At 39.2% G+C, this 19307-nt stretch overlaps 2 protein-coding genes across 10 annotated transcripts in view; one reads left to right on the top strand and one right to left on the bottom strand.

Moving 5' to 3' along the window:
* Positions 1-7896, top strand: part of fnbp1l (formin binding protein 1-like) — a 44690-nt gene extending 36794 nt beyond the window's left edge. For 4 of the 7 annotated variants that reach the window (XM_004068056.5, XM_020702531.3, XM_078946100.1 and 1 more), the window contains 5 exons: positions 119-251; positions 375-469; positions 1533-1708; positions 2001-2038; positions 3302-4731. In XM_004068056.5, the coding sequence (XP_004068104.1) occupies positions 119-251; positions 375-469; positions 1533-1708; positions 2001-2038; positions 3302-3442 (583 nt within the window). In that variant the 3' untranslated portion in view covers positions 3443-4731. Of the gene's footprint in view, positions 1-118; positions 252-374; positions 470-1532; positions 1709-2000; positions 2039-3301; positions 4732-4913 lie in introns of those variants that run through there. The other 3 variants (XM_078946098.1, XM_020702532.3, XM_078946101.1) reach the window with 1 other exon arrangement.
* Positions 7897-7949: 53 nt separating this feature from the next.
* bcar3 (BCAR3 adaptor protein, NSP family member) overlaps positions 7950-19307 on the bottom strand; it is a 62114-nt gene continuing 50756 nt past the window's right edge. For all 3 annotated transcript variants that reach the window (XM_078946097.1, XM_011474199.4, XM_011474200.4), the window contains 13 exons: positions 16946-17074; positions 16099-16224; positions 14898-15014; positions 14568-14791; positions 13396-13496; positions 13017-13145; positions 12072-12242; positions 10633-11192; positions 10154-10269; positions 9903-10074; positions 9687-9798; positions 8811-9014; positions 7950-8739 (listed from right to left, as the gene is read on the bottom strand). In XM_078946097.1, the coding sequence (XP_078802223.1) occupies positions 8561-8739; positions 8811-9014; positions 9687-9798; positions 9903-10074; positions 10154-10269; positions 10633-11192; positions 12072-12242; positions 13017-13145; positions 13396-13496; positions 14568-14791; positions 14898-15014; positions 16099-16224; positions 16946-17074 (2340 nt within the window). In that variant the 3' untranslated portion in view covers positions 7950-8560. The remainder of the gene's footprint in view (positions 8740-8810; positions 9015-9686; positions 9799-9902; positions 10075-10153; positions 10270-10632; positions 11193-12071; positions 12243-13016; positions 13146-13395; positions 13497-14567; positions 14792-14897; positions 15015-16098; positions 16225-16945; positions 17075-19307) is intronic.

Genomic DNA, 19307 nt, shown 5'->3' with positions numbered 1-19307 from the left:
AGCAACACATCCATTTTTCCCAACGTTTTTAATCCCGTCCCAAGCTCGGCTAATGACCGTTCCAATCAAAAGCAGAGATTTCCCTCCATCAGCTCCATGCTTTTTGTGTTTCTGACAGAGATGCTTTGAACAAGATGAAGGATGTATATGAAAAGAATCCTCAGATGGGCGATCCCACCAGCCTGCAGCCGAAAATATCAGAGACCATTTGTAACATGGAGAAGCTGCGCTCAGAGATCCATAAGAATGAGGTACAAAGTGAAGGTTTGAGGCATGTTAAAAAAGGGTTCTACGCTGGTCAAACTGATCACCTGCTCTGCTACAAAGAGTTCAATAATAGAAGACTTGGTCAGATCTCTTTATCTTTGTTCCAGACCTGGTTGTCTGAGGTGGAGGGAAAACAGAGCTCCAGAGGAGACAGAAGACCCAGCACAGACAATCACCAGCACACTCCCCAAGGCAGAGAAAGGCAAGCTTCTTCCTCACACACAGAAACATCTTTGAGAGGGCAACTGCAGCTAAAAGATGAAATGAACTTTTTATCTCACGAAGCACGTTTGGTCAAATGTATGCTTAATGTGTCTTCCTATAAGAAAAAATGTTTTTTGATTTTTGATTTAAAAAGCAAATTTATGGTGATTTCTTTCTTGATCTTTCTAGTTCTATTATTTTCTTATTATATAATAATGTTTTAACCTATTATCAATGTTTGTCATTAGATCTTTTGGTTCTGTGCTGTGTTCTCTGTACAACCATTAAAAAGTGAAACAAAACCATACAAATTATAAAGTCTTATAGCTTGAAAGTTAAATAGAATATTAGAATGAAGAGATCTGTTACTTTAACACAGTACTCTCAATTTTTTTATGTATGTGTATATGCAATTGAAATGCATATATATATTAAAAATATTCCTGCCTTTAAAATCTTGCTGTTCTTTAAGGCAGTGGTTATCCTTGTAACATTAGACAGCTAGTTGCATATTATGCAGGGCGAGCTTGGTGGGAACAACTGTCCCACTAAATCCTTATTTGGAGGAAAGACTCCTGGTTTTTGTCCGTTAAAAACAGATTTCTTTTCTCTATAAGGTCAAAGGCTCTTTTTCTGTTTCTTCGCAAAAATCTTTTCTGTATAAAGAAACTTTCCAAATATGTTTGTTTTTTGTCAACTTTTTTAGTTTGGGGGCTTTAATTTGGCGCTTTAAGAAAGTTGCGCAAGGATTTTGGAAACGTGACCGATTGATTTGAACTCATCAAGAATAATTCAGATGTGGTGGAGAGAATCCAGCAGTTTTCCAAAATAAAACTTTTTTCAGAATAAGGTTTTAAATAAAACAGAAAATTGTCAGCCATGTATTTTTTCCCCTTTGCGCCGTGGTACCAACTGTCCCACGGGCCAGTGCCGGTCCGCGGCCCGGAAGGTTGGAGCCATTGCTTTTAGTATTTTTGCCATAGAGAATAACACAGGTTGCTGGTTTGTGTCAGCATATTTTTGACGGGCATGCTCGGATCTCTCACTTTTCTTTTTTTCAGTCCTGAGGGAAGCTATACAGATGACACAAGTCAAGAGCATCACACGCCTCACCGCCGGCCTGGTCCCACACAGCCCGCCAACCGAAACCCCGACCTTCACGAATTTGACGATGAATTTGACGATGACGACCCTCTGCCTGTCATCGGCCACTGCAAGGCCCTGTATTATTTTGATGGTATGAACTCAAGGGATCATGCATGTTGAGGTCGTCCTGCTTGTTTGCTGGGTTTGTGCCAATTAAGAGTTTTTAGTGAACAAACAAAAGTCTTTTTAGAAAAGGACTTTAAAATTTTCATGAATAGGATTTCAACAAAAGAGTAGCACGGAATTCACTACAGAGAAATCTGTCTGAACATTGTGAGTTTCTTAGTGGGTTTTTTTTTTCTAATAAAAAGCAAATGTAATACTTTTCTAACATAAGAATAAAATGCACATCAGTAACATGAGACTGTTTGTTTGACTCTTAGGTAAGAATGAAGGAACGCTGATGATGGCAGAGGATGAGGTAATGCTTCTTTGTTGTTTTTTGGGGAATTTAACTGATGTGAAGAAAATGTTTCTAGTTTTAGGTGGTGACAGAAGAGATGTGGACACAATCTCTAGTTTTGTTTTCTAATGAAACTGAAGCATCCCATCATTGATTCCTGTACCTGCAAATAGTATGAGCTGCCTGCCTTTACTCCCTTTGATTCAAAATGTCGTCTTTTATTATTCATGTGCCACCAGACACGAAAGATGTTATGACTTTGACATTTTGATACCTGTTCCCCAACAGTTCTCCCTCTATTCTCATTCTATTAGTAAAACAGTTTGAGCCCATGACATAACCAATTATAAATAAGTGATAGATTCATAAAAATACATTTAAGAGACTTTATTCAGATGCTAAATAATACTTACCCGTTAAAAAAAACTCACTTCATTTTATTCTGATTCATCCAGATAATAAGTCACACCAAGGAACTTTTTTAATTAAAAAAACATGTGTTTGGGGCTTTTCGGCATAGATTTAAGTTATTTTACTACTTAATACTTGTAAAACAAATCTACTGTGTTTGTATATCTAAAAAAGCTGTTTGAATAGTTCATGGTGTGGATTATGGGACAAATACAAATGTACTGTTTTTTAAAGTTGGGTTTATTGAAATTCTGGAAACTATTGAAACTTAAAACAGCACTCATTGTGTTTAAAGCCAGAAATGGCTTATTTCCAGTAAACATACAACAAAAGTTCAAGGTCAGAGGTGGGAGTTACAATTTAAGAAATCAGCTGAACTTCAAAAAACAGTGCATTCGTACTACACAAGAGAAAATGTGCTTATGAATTTGTGGTGTGGATTTATGGAACGGGCTGGATGAAGGTTTAAAACAAAGCAAAGTTTACATGCATTCAAAAAAACCTACAAGATGTCACTGATGGAACTTTACAAGGCAAGAAATGATCAATAAATACAAAAATGTCCCTTCTGTATAGGTGCTATGCAGAATGTATGTGAATGTATAACCTGTACAAAACTGTAAATAGAAATACGCAGATCATCAGGTGCTGTAAAAAAAAGGGGTGGGATCTCACAAGATTTCTCTTCAACCCACTCCTTTTTAAGCACACTATCTTGTTTCATCTGTCTAATTTAAACTCTTGTGTTTATTTTCATTTGTTTGAAATAAAGAAATTGAATTGAATTTTAGGTCATTAACCTGCATTATCCTCAGTGCTGCTTTATTTTGGAGAGATTTGTCTAATATATCAAGTTCTAACCGTTTCCAGGTGTTGTACATCATAGAGGAGGACAAAGGCGACGGCTGGACCCGAGCGAGGAAGCAGAGCGGAGAGGAAGGCTACGTCCCCACCTCCTATGTGGAGATCACCATGGAGAAAAACAGCAAAGGTGCCGTCACCTACATCTGAAGCGTCGTCATTCTCCTGTCTGTCATTTCCTCCATATCGTCCTCACTCATCAACTCAAAAAGGATGAGGACAGCATCTGCATGGAAGTCTGTCGCCTGCTCTGTCTTCTTGTTTGCATCCCATCTCTCTTCCTCTTTGCCCGTTTGTTCCTCCAACGCTGCAGTCCTCTCATACTTGTGAAGTGATGCCTCAGAGGTGAGTCTCTCAGACAGACAAACGACAGAACCCTGTTCCAGCCTCCGGTTAAAGCTGCAGCACTTCAGAACGATCAAAGTGTTCAAGATCCATCAGTGTAATATATTAGAAACGTCACTGCCTGCTGATTATTTTAAAGCTTCTTTTTTTGTATCTGGAGATGTTCAAACTCCCTGATTTTACGTTGAACTGTCAACATTTGTACTTTGTGAAATGTGTTTTTAGTTGATCTGTCTTTTCATGTTTCACATGTTTGTGTTTCCAGTGCCATCCCTCCAGACTCTGTCTGGATTTTAACTGCAGTAAAACCTTTTCTAAAATCTTTGAAAAAGATACAGAAGAAAGCACTATAGCTTTTTACAGAATCCACTGTCACATCAATTTTATGTCACTTTTTTAGTGCATTTAATATTATTTGTCATTCACAAGTATTACATGCTAAGCAACAAATTAAGGTCCCCTTAACGAATGGACGGACTGTATTTCCAACAGAAAAAATAAACCGGAAAAAACATTTGATCATTTAAATATTGAAAGAAATCTTTTTTCCAGATATATTTTTATTCATAGACTAGATTTAACGCACGTTTTCATCATATCCAAAGCTACAGAAGTTTAGTCAGATTGAATGTTTTAAAATTGGTGACTAGGTTTCCCATAATACTCTAATCTGTAACTGAAGCTCGATGTCAAACAGAAAAAGGTTCAGAGCGCTGTCTTCACATTTTATTGTTGTAATTTTTTACTTAAATTTACGTTTATCCTCCCAGTTGGAAGACTTTTAGGGAACTAATTGTGTTATTTCAATTATTTTAAGAGGTTTCTTTTTTTTTTTTTTACTTTAAAAAGATGTTTATAGAAACTTCTTCCAGCTGTTTTCCTGCACACTCACGTGTCCCCATAATTCCAGAGAAAGTGCGGGTTTTTCTTCATAATTTTGGACATTAACGTTATCAGACTGTTGGCTTCTCTAACAGCTACAAAAATGGGCCCCAATGACAGCTGCGGGGAGCAATTGAGTAATGTAATTACTGCCAGTGTTGTGTTGTCATTCTGACGGTGTCCAATAAAATCCTTATTGACATACTTCCGCATTTAACATCCCACCTTGTCTTTATATCCTGCAAAGTTCATGTTTTAATAGAACTAGACAAAAAAATCCAGATTTTATTACCAAATATGAAACATTTAATTCATAAAGAGTTTCTTCTCTGAGCTTCAGGTTGGATCTAAGTGATGATTTGGGTAACCGTCTCTCTTTTCCATGTGACTGCAGGTTCCTGAGGGCTGCAGAGTGGCCAGGCGATTTGATTGGCTGGTGGAGGGCTCATGCTGATTGCTGATTATTGGTGGTGGGGCTGATTGTGCATTAAAGAAAGAGGAGAAGGGGGGGCGGCATCTGCATGTCTGCATGCTCACATATCCACTATCAGGGTAGAAGTTGGTAGAATACATGATCCCAAAGTCGCAAACAGGTAACAACGTCTTGTACATCCATAAATATTTGCACTAAAAGGAGTGTTTGCAGCATTCTCACTGGGAGGTGACATCTGCTCCAGATTCTTATAGTAACATGATTCTGCATGTTGATCAACCCTGCTCTGTAGAAAAATAAGATCTAACCATCTACAGTTCATAAACTTAATCTGTGCAATCAGAGTAGTTTGACCTGATCAACATCACGAGGGAAAAGGTCTTTAGTTTTGACCGATGCTGCTTGTAATCATCCATTAATAGTTAAATTGCCCCTGAGAGAAGAATTAGTGCAGCCAGCAGTTTTATTCCGACCGTTGCCTGCTGGATTTTATTAACTGTTACTAATCTTTGCCTTTTAAACTGTCATATCATTATTGAAACCTGTTAGCTTTAGGCTAAATCAGACCCGGAGGCTCATAATTTGTGCAGAGGTGAGAGCATAAATAAATATTCAGTTAATCTTTACTAAGGGGATTTGTTCCTCCTGAGCTTTTGATTCCACATCTTTGTACTTCAAATAAAACCCATGAGACTGCCAGTAAAGCCTCTCTGCTGCAGCCTTAATGCCTTTGTCTTCACTGAAACACATAGAACAGGCAACAAGCTTTAAGTTGTCACCCTCGCCTGTGTTTGCTGCACAACTCTGTTAAAAGCTGCTTCAGCAGAAACGCAGATTTACAGTCAGGGAGTTGTGCGTAGTTCTTTTTAAACCACTAACATTGTCAGCGCTGCTCGCTTCAGCTCACTCCTATCCTCATCTGTGCTCTGTTGGTGATGTCTGCCTGCCTGAGCCACTCTGCTCCTCATGCCTGCCCCCAACCTTCATCAAGCCGCATGTTTGTAACATCCTCCCATTAGGATTCAGTTGTGTTTGTGAAGCCGTGATTTATGTTTAACTCCATTCTGTCATTTTCCTCCTTTCCTGAAGCATGATTTATTTTAAGTAACAAGTGTCAGAATGGATGAAGCAGACAGCAGGACTTTCAGGTGAATAGAGGACCCCTTTTGTCCTCTTCCGCTCCATTTCCTTTGTTTTTCTCTTGGGATACAATACCACCCGTTGAACAGCAGAGGGCGGCCTTCTCCAAAGCCCTGCTCAGTGGTGAGCTCTGGACTCTGCCTTAAACCCTTCACACTGTAACCATGGAGACTTTTTGAAGAAAAAACAATGTTTGCTCCCATCTTTTGACTACATCTCCCATCATCCATCAGGGCTGTCACCAACCCCCTCAGACGCGGTTCCACAAACCTTTTTTAATTCTGTTTGTGAATGTGACGACAGACACAAATGAAATGTAAATATGAACATCTGTCATGTCTTGCTGAATGTGTTTCTATGGTGATTGTCTTTAGGTTTGTTTGAACTGAACCGATGCACTTTGTCCCGATTTACTACAGCATTTGAACATGATTAAAGAGTGAACGGATGAGTCTGCACTGATTGTAGAGAAGTGCTCCATTTTATTATGACCACTAAGCAAAAGAAATTGATTTTATACCTGTTTTGTAACTTTCCCTTCTTTTTATAGACTCTCTAATCTGTAATGTTTCTCTTAATTGTTTTTTGACTGCAAAATGTTTGATAAAGTGCACAGTAAGATTGCTCTAGGTTAAATGAAAAGCATAGGAGTCCTTTCATGAAAGCCAGAAGGTGTCTGAGCTTTAATTTTTTTGGAAAAAAAAAAAGCTGTGAAATGATCAGAACAATGCTGTAGATTTTACTTGAATCTGTAATTCCTCATCGTGTCACTGTTTCCATCTGTGACCGTTTAGCAATCAATACTGGAGGAATGGTTGAACATTAAAATAATCCACCTTTCAGGTCTTTTTGCTTTGAAATCAATCTGCTTCCCTATTGCCTTTTGTTAAAATAAAGAAAAAGCAAATAATAAATGGCCATTAGTGCCTGTATATTATTTTTTCGAATAGTCTCTGGGATCCAAATTGGTGCAAAAACAAAAGTCTATACGTTTTGTAATAGCTTATAAGATCCATCACTAACCATTTTATTAAAATTAGACATCTAGTGTCATATTTTAGACATATAGTTTAAGTCGTATTGCAGTCTTTTTTATGCAATTTGAAAAGAATCAAAACGTTGAATAGTTATTGTAATATTTCCTGTAAACAGTTTATTTCCAGCTGCTCTGTTTTCATAAAAATGTCCTCCAAAAATATCCAAACTGAACTGATGTGAACAGCATGCGACTGCGCTCAAAGGATTCAGTCTATATATTAAAGTAATACGCTTTTGTCATTTCCAGGAGGTTAAATTAAAGAGTTGACGACCTTTAAATTGGTCTCCTTGGAAAGGTCAGTGTACTGTCCTCGCTGGAATGTGTTTCGTCATCTGTGGTGCAACACTTGTAAAAAATGATCAAGAAATCCTTCAAACCTTTTATATAAACCAGTGATATGTAGCATACTGGCCTGTGTATGTCCTGAGCGGTTCAGTTATGTACAAAGATGCAAAGTAAGAAATGAAGTTTGGCGGGAAAGCTGCTTTCTGACATCAGTGTACTGAAAGCCACTGCGGCCGAGGCATTTCCTCTGCCAACTCTTCTTCACGTGTGTTCCATTCAAATCTCCATCATTTTTTGTTTCTTTTTTAGTTTCTCAAACGAGAGCGACAAACTGGTAGCAGGATTTCAAATCTAGATCAGATGGCAGTTCTTTTCTCTCCATGTTGTCTTGCACATTTTTTACTTTAAATGTTGGACACTATGTGGACTTTTTTTTTTCCTTCGCAAAATAATCTTCTAATAAAATAAGAAGCAATAAAACTTGTGGGTTGGTTTCTTTTAGGAGATGCTAGTAACAGAACAGTTCACTACAGTTAGGAGAACTTCATTTATTGCATCTGATCACATAAGTTTAACAATATAGACAATAATATTCATCAACAAATTTATTTTCTACAAGAAATGTACATACAGTCTATGAACATGCTTAAAAATATATATATATATATATTTACAGATTAAAGTGATTTGTTTGGTCTGCACACTTGCAAAGATGGTTTGGTTTAATTTAGATTCTCATTATGGGATGATTAGAACAAAATGTATGTCATAGTTAAAAAGAAATGTTATTTTTTCGGTATCAGTAACTAATTTCATAAAACTCACATCAGTTACTGTTATTTTAAATACACAACTTGTTAAATAGGTTTTAAGGTGAGGATGATGTCCCTTTTCAGATCCTGTCGACAGCTCTGCTCTTATTTAAAGGACAGAGGGGGAAAGTTTTGTGAACAAATCTAATATAAAGAAAGGGAAGTCAGCAGCAGCAAGCGTGAAACTGAACGGAGAAAGGAAGAAACTTCCACAGGAGGAGACTTCGGCTCATGGATGGTGTCGTGATTTTTGCAGACGTTAAAGAACTGGGATGGGATGTCAGATGTGCCGTGATGGAACGTTGAATTTATCTGAGAAATTGAGGGGAGGGTCAGATTAAAGGTTGAGTTGTAGCTGGGGGCTCCAGTTTCCGTGACAACGCAGTGAGGATGAGATTGAACTTGTTGTATCGATCTGACTGGTTGACGGTGGCGCCACGGCTTCCCCACAGCAGCCGCAGCTGAAAGTCCGTTTTAAACACTTCAAGTAAGCCTTCATCAAATTCAAAACCTGTAAAAAAAAATTTTTTTTAACTGAACAAGAAAACTTTTCAAATGTTTCTTTGTTTTCTTTTTTTTTACCTTTTAAAATCATCTGTGCGTTGGACGTGTGGCTTTGTGCATTCTGAGCTACAATTCGTGCGGCCTCCAGGTGCCGCAGCATGATGTCACAGCCTTCATCACTGGTTTCCCAAAACTCCGCCCCCTCAGGTGGGATTAATGGACGCTCCATCAAGGTAAGTAGAGGCAGAAGCATCGGCAGACAGAGCGCTTTGGAACTGGGGGCTGCAGAGGAAACATAAAAAGCATTTCTATTAGAAGGTTATATTTAAGGCGGATTAAAACACAAGAAATTTAAAGTGAAAAAATGTTCAGTCAGAGTCAAAACCCAATGTGTCTTCTTAATTTAGAATATTTGAATCTTATTTCATTGATGTTAAATTATAAAATAAAGGAATATATATATTCTGTTTAAAAAAACATATTTTTTCCTTAATTTTATGTTCATTAATTGCCTGAAGAAACAATGAGCTGAAAATCCTTTAAAAAAAGGACCATTGCTGTGACTGTCAGTGCATTTATAGATCTGTTGGAATATTAACTTTTACTTTTAAACTTGTTTTTGTTGACGAGCTACACTCAGTCCAATATGAGACAAATAATCAAACCTGATTTAAAAAAAACTTGCTTTATTTTGGTTTCGTTTAATTTTTAATAAAGTCAGTATGTGATTTTTTTTCTCCATTCTGGTGTTTACATTTTTTTTCTGTTTGTCAGTGAATGCATTGTGTTATTTTTGCAATGCAGAGCTTAGATAAAATGCAACCATGTCAACAAAACACAATAAGATTGTCCCTAAAGGCAGGATTTAAACCAACTTTGTGGGGCTGAAGCGAAAAGGAGTTGTGGAAACAAATGTAAGCCTCTTTCTAGTAGGGGGGATGTTTCTGCTCTTACCTGTGCCTTCATACAAGCTCTTGTAGAAAGGTTTGAGGATTTTCTCATAGCTAATGGCTGCTTGTGTGAAATTCCTGCGCAGAGTCGTCCAGGTTTCCTCCAAACGGCTGATCTGGAAGATCAACAATCCACAACTTTAGTTTTAAGCTAAATCAAGAAATTCACAAGGTGAGGATTTCATTTTTGTCTTTGTGTCTGCTGTGTCACATTTCTCACCTGCTGAAAGTCCAGAGCTTTCATCAGAGCTGTGAAGGCGTACAGATCTCCCACCTCATCCTTCAGCTCCTGAGCAACCAGAATGATGCGATTTAAGGTGGACGCTCGCTCCTCCACGCTACCAGTGCATCCCAGAATATCCACGGCGACGCCGATAGCCATGGTGTGATGCCTGGAAGATCAAAGTGGAGTTGGTGTTTGTCAAATCCCAGCCTTCAGCTCTTGGATGACACTGCATAAAAGCTGTTTACCTTTCCATGAGGTCCAGCCTCAGCTGACGTCCGTGCGGCAGCGTCACCAGTTCCAGACCTGAGGACACGCCCATCTGACCTTTCATCTCTGGCGTCACTCCGAGGATTCTCGCTACCTGGAGGTAGAAGGACACTTTTTGTCAGGTTTGTTTCCGCTCATTTGAAGAGATAGATGCTCATAAATAAAGGTAATTCAGAGACACAAAGTGTTTCAATAAGAAACTGGCATCAGTTTTCAACATTTCACACAAAAAGCCCTTTATAAAATAATTTTAGCATTTTTGATAATAAAAAAACAACCCTCAAAGCTGAAGTTCAGTTTTTTTGGTGTAACAGTATATGTTCCTGGTCTTTGGCGTAGAATGTCTCTTTTGAAAATGTTTATTATTTTCAAAAAGGAAAAAAATGTTCAGAATGTTATGAAGTGTTTGCACACAGAGACTTGTTTCACATGGAATCCCTGTTGTGTGTGTTTGTACCTGGCAGTCGGCCATCAGCAGGTGTCTGGCTAAACTCTGGTGATCGTGGCTGAGCACCAGCTCCTTGGCTTTCCTCAGAACAACCATCTCCAGCGGTTTGTTCTCAGGGGGAAGAAGTCGCGATTCAAAATCCGTCGGCCTGAACATCGACTCAGTTTCTTCCACCGGCCTCCGAAATCCGCCTCTTACTTTTCCTCTCTTTGGTAAATCCCTTTCTCCATCTTCCTCCTCTTCCTCCTCGCTTGTGTGCTCCGAGGCTTCTATGGTGTGATGGTAGGAGTTTCTGTCCGGCCCTCCGCCCCCTCCCTCTACTTTCTCCTCCTGGTCCTCGCCTCTTGACCTGTCTCCTTCCCTCTTCAGCCTCTCCACATAGCTGCAGAGTGATGGAGGGAGTTCAGGATTTAGGTCTGTGGTGGAGCTTGACTGAACGTGGCCTTCAGTGGGGCTCGGTCGCAGGTGCTCCGCTCGCCCTGTCGACTCCCATTCGACAGGCTGGATGCTTTGAGGAAGCGTCCGCTGCAGCTTACGGGGCTTTGCCGGGGGAGCGGGAGGGCCTGCAGCTGTGGAGCAACAACCCCATCCAACTTAGATCATTTGTTCATGTAACAGTAAACTAAATCAAACTACATTTCTCATCTAAATGTAAATGTTTGAGCATAATCAAGCTAAAACATAACTTGATTAACCCTTGTGCTATCCTAGGCACTTTAACATTGGGGGTTGGGTCATCTAGACCCACTAGACAGTGCGCTGAACCTTTTTTCTTCAATGATGTGTGATCTACACTGGTATCCATGGATTACATGAAATCTTTCCACCTTTATCCACCTTTGTCATGGTAGGAATAACACGTCAATTTAAGGGTGGGGTCATCTAAGACAGCACAAGGGTTACAGCACTTTGTCAGGACGGTTCACTCTGACAGTTGCATATATGTACGCTGGGATGTTTTGGGACACGCTGTTGCTGTGGCAAAGAGCTGATGCTTTAAGGTGTTGGTTGTCAATTGCTAAGTGGATTCTCAGCTGCCAGGCTAGAAGAGGAAGCTCCACAAAGCTTGGTCAGCATGTTACACCCAGAAACCTGTAGGGCCACTGGAAGGGGGCTCACGCTGTTGCATAACCAAGAACGCCATTTCCAGCTGGCCTTCATTACACGTGTCAAACATGTCAAAAGGGGAAGAAGGATTTGTGTTAAGGGGCATTTGCTATTTCTTTAGACCAGCCTATAGAGAGTGAAATAAATAAAAAGCTTCCTTTCTCTTTCATAGGATTACTTTAAAGGATATTTTAGTTTAGAATTAACCATAGAACTATGTATTTTTTTAATGGTTTGGTTTTATAATAAATTCTGCAGCTTTTTTTTATTAAAATCAACATTTTTTGTCAAAGAAAAATGTTTTACTAAACACACAAATCCAACAAATAAACAGCAGTTACCTGCACTGCAAGAGGAAGCAGCGAGAGGAGATACAGCCCAGCTGGGGGAGGAGGCAGGGGACCGCGAGGGCTGAACAGAGGGGGCCTGAGGCGACTGAGCCAGGAGCAGTTTGCTGGGTTTGGGGGGGGGTTTGGGACACAACTGACTGTCAGAACCACGGATCGCCTGTCCTGCAGGTAAAAAAAAACAAACAAAACATTTACCTTTTCTTCCTACTCTGCTGTTGTGACTTTTTTTTATGAACTTCCCACAATTTTTTCTATCTGCTCTTAAACAGAAAATGAACTTTCTTCACACATCCAAATGACAGCAAATAGAGAGAAAGCTTAAAGAGTCTTAAGAGGGACAGCGCCTGATTCATTTTTAAAGCCCCACAGCAGCTATTATTTGTCCCTGGTAAGGCTAACAGCTTTATATTTAGCCACATAATCAAGCTGAATTGCTCTTTAGTCTCAGTACTTTAACTGGTGCGGTAAATCCAAAGACTGGAACAAAGCAGCTTTAGTTGATTCTTCTTCTGATTCCTGAAGGTGGACTGCAAGAGTTTGTGTAGAACTAAACGTAGGACATGGGAGGGCCATTCGCTTCCTCAAAATTCATAATTATGTAACTACATTATTTTAATTTTTCCATTTTTGTTTTTTTTAATGGTAGAAACGTTTAAATGTTATTGCAAACTGAAAACACATTAAATGAATTGCAACATAGAATATAGAAATACTTCAACATTTTGACCTTTCTGAGCCTTTTTGGTTGAAAATAATTATTAGAAAAACCAAAACTCACAGCAGAGCTGTTGCCTTTGCCTTCATGACAATAATTAAACCATAAATTGCACACCTTTATCCCTTTTTTCTGCATGAATGATGTTTATGATCAAAGGTGTTTTAATCATGGAGTTGGCTGCGTAATAGCTAAGTATTAATCCTCTGGCGCCTGTTTACCTGCTTGATGTTCTGCTGATCTCCGTGGAACACACGGGCTCAGTGCCGGCTCACTGCCGGTTCGAAATACCGGAGACTTGGGGCTGGGCAGGAGGGGGTCAGGGGACTGCTGAGACTGAGGTTTGGACCCTGGAGTAGACAGAAGAAAAGAGAAAGTTTCAAAATGAGGAAAGAAAAGTGCATCAAATATACCTAAAAAAAAACAAACAGTTTAAATAAGACAGGAAAAAAGCAACTGATTAAATAAATGCAATTTATGTTCCCACACAGGGATGCAAGAATCTACTGGGATTTTAGATCCAACCAACAGGAAGCAAGTTGTTTATGATCTGCTAAAGAGATTGAGGCAAATGTTCAAGGACGCTTAACTTTGACTTACCAAGGGGTAGAAAGCTATCAGACTGGTGCGCCTTGAGTGGGCGTCGGCGCTCCTGGACCTGATTGAGACTTGCTGGTTGGCTGCCGCAGCGATCCTTTAGCCTGAGTGACAGATGGAAGATAAAAGAATCTTTGAAAAAGACAATTATATAATAGAGATGGCTGACTCTTTTTTTTTTAAATACTTATGTTTCTTTTGCTGACAGCCTGTTTCTCAGAAAAATATAGATCCTCTATAAAGTGTGTTAGAGTCCCACTCCAATCATCTTTTGATCTATTGTAAAGCACTCCCAGTGGTCTTTTAAATGTGATTATGCTGTTTTCAGACATAGTTTCTGCAGAGCAATATTAGTATTAGTTTGTTTCAAATTCACCTCTGAGTTGTGGGCGGGACCATTAACACGGAGTAAGCCCGCCTCTACTTCCCGACATCTATCTGTTTACACTCTTTCCATGAGCTTACAGCCCAATACCCCCCCCCCCCCCCCCCAAATTAACATTATAGCGGTGCAGCAAAATGGATGAGCAATATCTTAGTTATCCAGCCCAGTAAAGAGCCAGATTCCAGCTCAGCTGAGGAAAACAAAGAAATTCGTAGACCTATTTGTCTTCAAGTGGATGCATTAGAAGGGAGCGGAGCAGGGAGCTTGTGGCTTTCTGTTATAGCTTCTTCATCACACCTACAAGCTTTTTCAGCAGCATTTTTCACAACAATTTGAATAAAGAAATACTCCGAAATGCAATTTTAAGCTTTAAAAAATGGCACAAGAACACGTTTAAAACAACAAAAACACAGTTTTCATCTGAGTCTTAGACCCCTGAATACCATGAGGTTAAAAACACTTCTGTTCCTTTCACAAAAAAAAAGTGTGTGAAACCTCTCTTCTCATGTTCAGACTTTAGCACATGTAAACAGATTGGGGCTGGGAGTGAAAGCTGCAGAGTGGGAGTGCATGTTAGTGTGCCAGACAAACACAAAGTGAATGAATGAAGAAAGGCAGGTTCCCATTATTCAACTGCAACAGACACATTCTGTGGTCTCGGGGCCTCAGCGCTGTAATCATATCTCCCTCTAAAAACACATTAAATGAGCGACGGCAAACACGCTTTGTTTCAGTCACTGCAGAGTTTGTTAGTTTGTGTCATTTTGTGTGTTTGTGTGTAGCCACAAACCTGAGGTGACTGCTGCGACTCAAACTGTTGTCTGGGCAGTGTGAACCGTCTTGCACAGGATGCCCGATTCCGTTGGTGATGTTGAGGCTCAGACGTTTCTGACAAGGCTTTTCCTGGGCCACAAGCCCCGCCTCTCTCTGGTTACCCGACAGGGCGTACTTTTCTTCCATATAGCGCAGAGGGAGCGACCTGTTGATTGGCTGGAAGATGATAGCTCCCACAACCTACATTAAGATATATTGAGAAAATGCTTTTAACTGTCCCACAGAAGAACAAAATTAAATAAATAAAAGAAAGAAATTGGGGAAAATAAATAACCAGCAAACCAACCTGTGACACAGGTTTTCTGTTTCCAACGTAGAATCTAATTAGAGAAGGAACGCTGTCAAATCCGTCTTTGTCGAGTCGATACTCAACTTTAGAGTAAGCTTCATTAAGCATCACTACCTGCAAAACAGATCAATAAAATTATAGTTATATTTTGACGTGTTTTGACAAAATATAAGCCTGGACATTTCATGTAAACAAAATAACAACGGTCTTGTCATTTAAATGCCTTTGGGTTTGACTTTTTTTATATTTTTGAATCCGGATATTTTAGTTTTGATGTTTAGCTGAAGCTGTTTTTTGCATTTGCTATGTTATCATCTATTCCTCTCTACTTGAATGCATGCATTTTGCATCTTCTCCTGCATTTACATGGCTTTTTCCTCAGCTTCTTATCCCTGTTTGGTCTAAGTGGCACTAATACAAAAATAAAAAAGAGAAAGAAAAAAAATCATGAAAGAGTAAGAACTTTAATTTGACTTCTATCCAAAAAAAGGAAAAATATTGTTCAACATGTTGGTAGCGGTGTTTCAGCTATGGCTGATGGTCATTTGGTTTGATTAAAGATTTTGCTCTTGCCTTCACGGGTGGCTACTTACGTTTTTAAGTTAATTTTAAGACTCTACGTACGTGCTCTTGAATGTGCCACATATGCCCAGTGTGTACATAGCTTTACACTGCAGGAAGCGTAACAGCAACAGTAAAGGGGAGGGACAGTCAGAATGATCAATTCTCAGAGGAAACTTCTGCCAGACATCTGAACATTTGAACCAAAATTCCATGAGACCATAAATGAAAGGTGTAAAGGAGCATGAAAAAACAAAAAACGTATATGGTAGGACAGAATTTTCTATTGGTTTAAACTGATACAAGCAGACAAAGTCAGACTTCCCCCAGACTACTTCTTTCACTTGCAACAAGTACCAAACTACCAGCCTAATAAAAGTAACTACTTTACAATTAAGTGGGTTGATTGAACTTGCTTGACTAAATTTTTCAGCATTATATTGCATATTGTAATTTATCCAAGATTTGGATTATATAAAATATCCCAAAACTCAAAAAAAGTTCCTTCAGTTCTCATATGGGTTTTGAGAAAAGTGTAAGAAAAAGATGGTAAAAGAAAAGCTAAAATAGTACACAAGAATGCTTTGTTTTTTTTCTTGACGAGGTCATGTGGGGGTTGACATTTGCCCTATTGTACCTTCTTGTTGACTTTAAAGTGCTGAGGAGCGTTCCTCCATTGGCAGGTCAGAACATAACTTCCAGGGCTGGACAGTGAATCGCGGACCAAAAAGTCTCCGTCGCGCTGCACTAGGTTTTCTGCAACCTGAAACCAGACGTAAAATCACACATGGGGGAAACACAAACACATAAAAATACATCTTTCTAAATGTTAATAATAGTGTGATGCTACATTTTTATGGGCTCACTGCTGCAGGGTCTGTTATGATGACCTAAGGCGTTTATAATAAGAACCTAAGCAGGCTTTAAGAAATTATATAGCTTGTTTTTGAGGAACTGCAACCTCTATTTTTATTCTTCCTTACATTAAATTGCTGAGATTTACTTTGTTTTCTTGAGTCACCGACACTCAAAGTTTATTTGTTTTTATTTGACACACTAATGTGATTTAAAAAAAAGGTTTCATTTGACTTCAGCCTTGTAAGATTTACTGTTTACCTCAAACACACAACCCTTCATACACAAGTCGGGACTTTAATTAAGTAAGTGTTTGTTTAGTGCATAATGGTAGTTTAGAGCAGCCGGAGGAAGCAGCTTATTAAGAAAGATTACATCTTAGTTCTGGCTTTCAGGGGGAAAAAACACAATTTGCCTCTCTCAGTTGCACAAAACTTGCAGGCACCACACAGAAAAAGGACTTTCTATACCCCAACCTGAGGTTACAGCCTCACTACTGCTGCAAAGGCCACGGCTTTAGCTCTCATCTCCATGCAATCACTGGGACTCTAGTAAGAAATGATCTGGTTCAACCAGTTTTTAATCCGACTTTCTCAAGGAGAGGCCTGTGACTCAGGTTGCTGTGCTACCTGTCTGGGAATTGCGCCATGGTACCATGCGTGACTTCTGGGCTCTTCGCAGTTCATCTTCAGCTCCTGTTCGAGCTCCCTGCGAAGTTTCTCGGAGGAACAGTCCAGGATGAACTGATCTCGAGAGAACTGCAACCAAAAATGGAAAAGTAATGATGCAATTAAGTAAAACAAGAAGTACATCACCACATTAAATTTGGCAGTTCAACAGTTCCCAATCCTCGTACCCTAAAACCCTTATCATCAAAACATATTTACTGTTTAAGCATTACTTTTTTATTTTGTTTTTTAAACCAAGATCTCAAGATTCCTTTTCATTTCAGTCAAAATATTCTATTAGTAAAGCTTGTTAAAATCCATTTAAAGCTGCAGCACATCAGTACATTTCAAAAGGTTCACGACAAACAAAAGCAGTTTGGTGAACTCTGTAAAAAGAGACCTAAGAAAAGTACAACATAACTAGAGAGAAGCAAAGCGGTGGGAGTATCATGGTTTGAAATTCCCCCCTGCAAATAATATATTTTACGGTTCATGACAGTTCACTCGATGAGTGTTGAAGTATAACACAAAGGAATGTATCCAAAGATTAAAGCTGATTGTTTGGCTAAAATAAAGGAAAAACATTTTAAACTGCACAGTACTTGAAGAAAACATTTGGTCTTCTTACGGATGTGATAAAAACAAGAAGGTGATATTAAATAATCTAAATTTAACTATTTCAGCTGAAGGAAAATTGTGGTTTCAATTAGTACTGAAATATAAAAAAAGGGAGTAAAATGTAGATTTTTTTCAACTTTTCCCTTTTGGTGTTTCAAATTGAGTTGTTTTTTTCCAATAATATTTGCCCCTATGGTGATAGTAATGCCTGACTAGTCTAAAGTGTCCTCAGATCTCAATTCTCTAAGCTGTTTGCACAATGTTTTAAAGAATTCATTTGACAAAAGTGAAAAAAAAAACTCTTATAACAACAGTGAAAATCTGTTTTTGGTTAAAATGTTGTCAAAGTACTGTCAATATTTTGGAACTAAACTGGAAAATTATGTAGGTCACACCTACAGTAATACTGCAAATTGACTCAAGTGGAATTCTGTTATAGTTCAGATAAAAATTCAAAGCATTCAACAGGGAGTTTAAAAAAGGACAAAAACGTGCTTACATTGCAGCTGCTAGGTCTCTGCATCGTGATCTCTTTCCCCCTTCTTCAAACAAACTTCATAGCCGACAGAAAATGTCATGTGCTTTCCATTTGTTATCTCCGGTATCCAGCAGTCGACTTGTTAAACCCACACAAGCCGTCATCTCTCGGCACTAATCAGACAATGTGCCCTCTCGGTCTGCCTTTCTCTGACTGTCTGATTTTGCTCTTCATTGCTGCTTTGTGTCACGTGATGTAATGACACTGACTGGAAACCGTCCACCTGCCCTAACCTGCCTCCATACACACGCCTGCCTGTCACACACACACACACACAAACAATGGAATGACGCAAACATTCCCCTCAACCTGTTACCAACTGTTACAGCTTCCTACAAATGAGAAATGGCATTATTCTTACGTTCAGGTGCTCTCTGGGTGAAGGGGATCTCTAAAATCATCACTTCATCTTTTTGATTTCGCAGCAGGAGAATCCATGCACCCCTGGAGTTGGCCTTTCATCTACTTTACATGTTTATTTGTGCTGCCTTTCTGCCAAAACAAGAGACTTATCACTGATTTGCTACAAGATGGCGCTTCTCCATTACAGCCCTCAGGCTTTCCTGCCCTGCATGTTAAACTCGTTTCCCTGCTTTAACGCACCCCATGAAATGACTGCGCCATTATTCTGCACAGATCATAAAGAGATGATGAGCTGAACCGGATGAGCTGTCGTCAGACATCCAGCAGGAAAGTTGTATATATATAATAATTATATATAGTACAAATATTTTTAAAAAATCCAGCTTTTCAATTTTTGGACAAATGAAGCCACAGTCAGAATTTGTTGGGTCTGTCTGACCATCTACTGTTAGTGTCCAAAAATATGAAGCAAACCTTCCCTCATGTAATAAATGTAACAATTTGTGCACAGCATGTCAATGACCCATTGTCTATCTGCAATCTGTACAAGCTCAAACCAAACAAAATGAAAATATGTATGAAAACCTTTATAAAAAACCCTTAGTGCAGCCTTTCTTGTACCTCTTGCACCTCTGTCACTCCCTTGTTAGGTGGTAACAAATGGAACCAGGGTTGTGTGTAAGTCACAGTACCATGAGGGCAGCTGTTGCTCACATTTCACAATACTGGGTTTTTCTGAGACTAAGTTCAGTTCAACCCACAACCAAGGTCACATAAAAAAATGGGGGGGGGGGGGGGGGGGGG

The sequence above is a fragment of the Oryzias latipes genome, chromosome 4 (genome assembly GCF_053564925.1).
Source record: "Oryzias latipes strain Hd-rR chromosome 4, Olatipes_Hd-rR_3.1".
NCBI classification, from domain to species: Eukaryota; Metazoa; Chordata; class Actinopteri; order Beloniformes; family Adrianichthyidae; genus Oryzias; species Oryzias latipes.
Note: the sequence above shows the minus strand (reverse complement) of the source record. Positions and strands in the feature narration are given on the sequence as shown.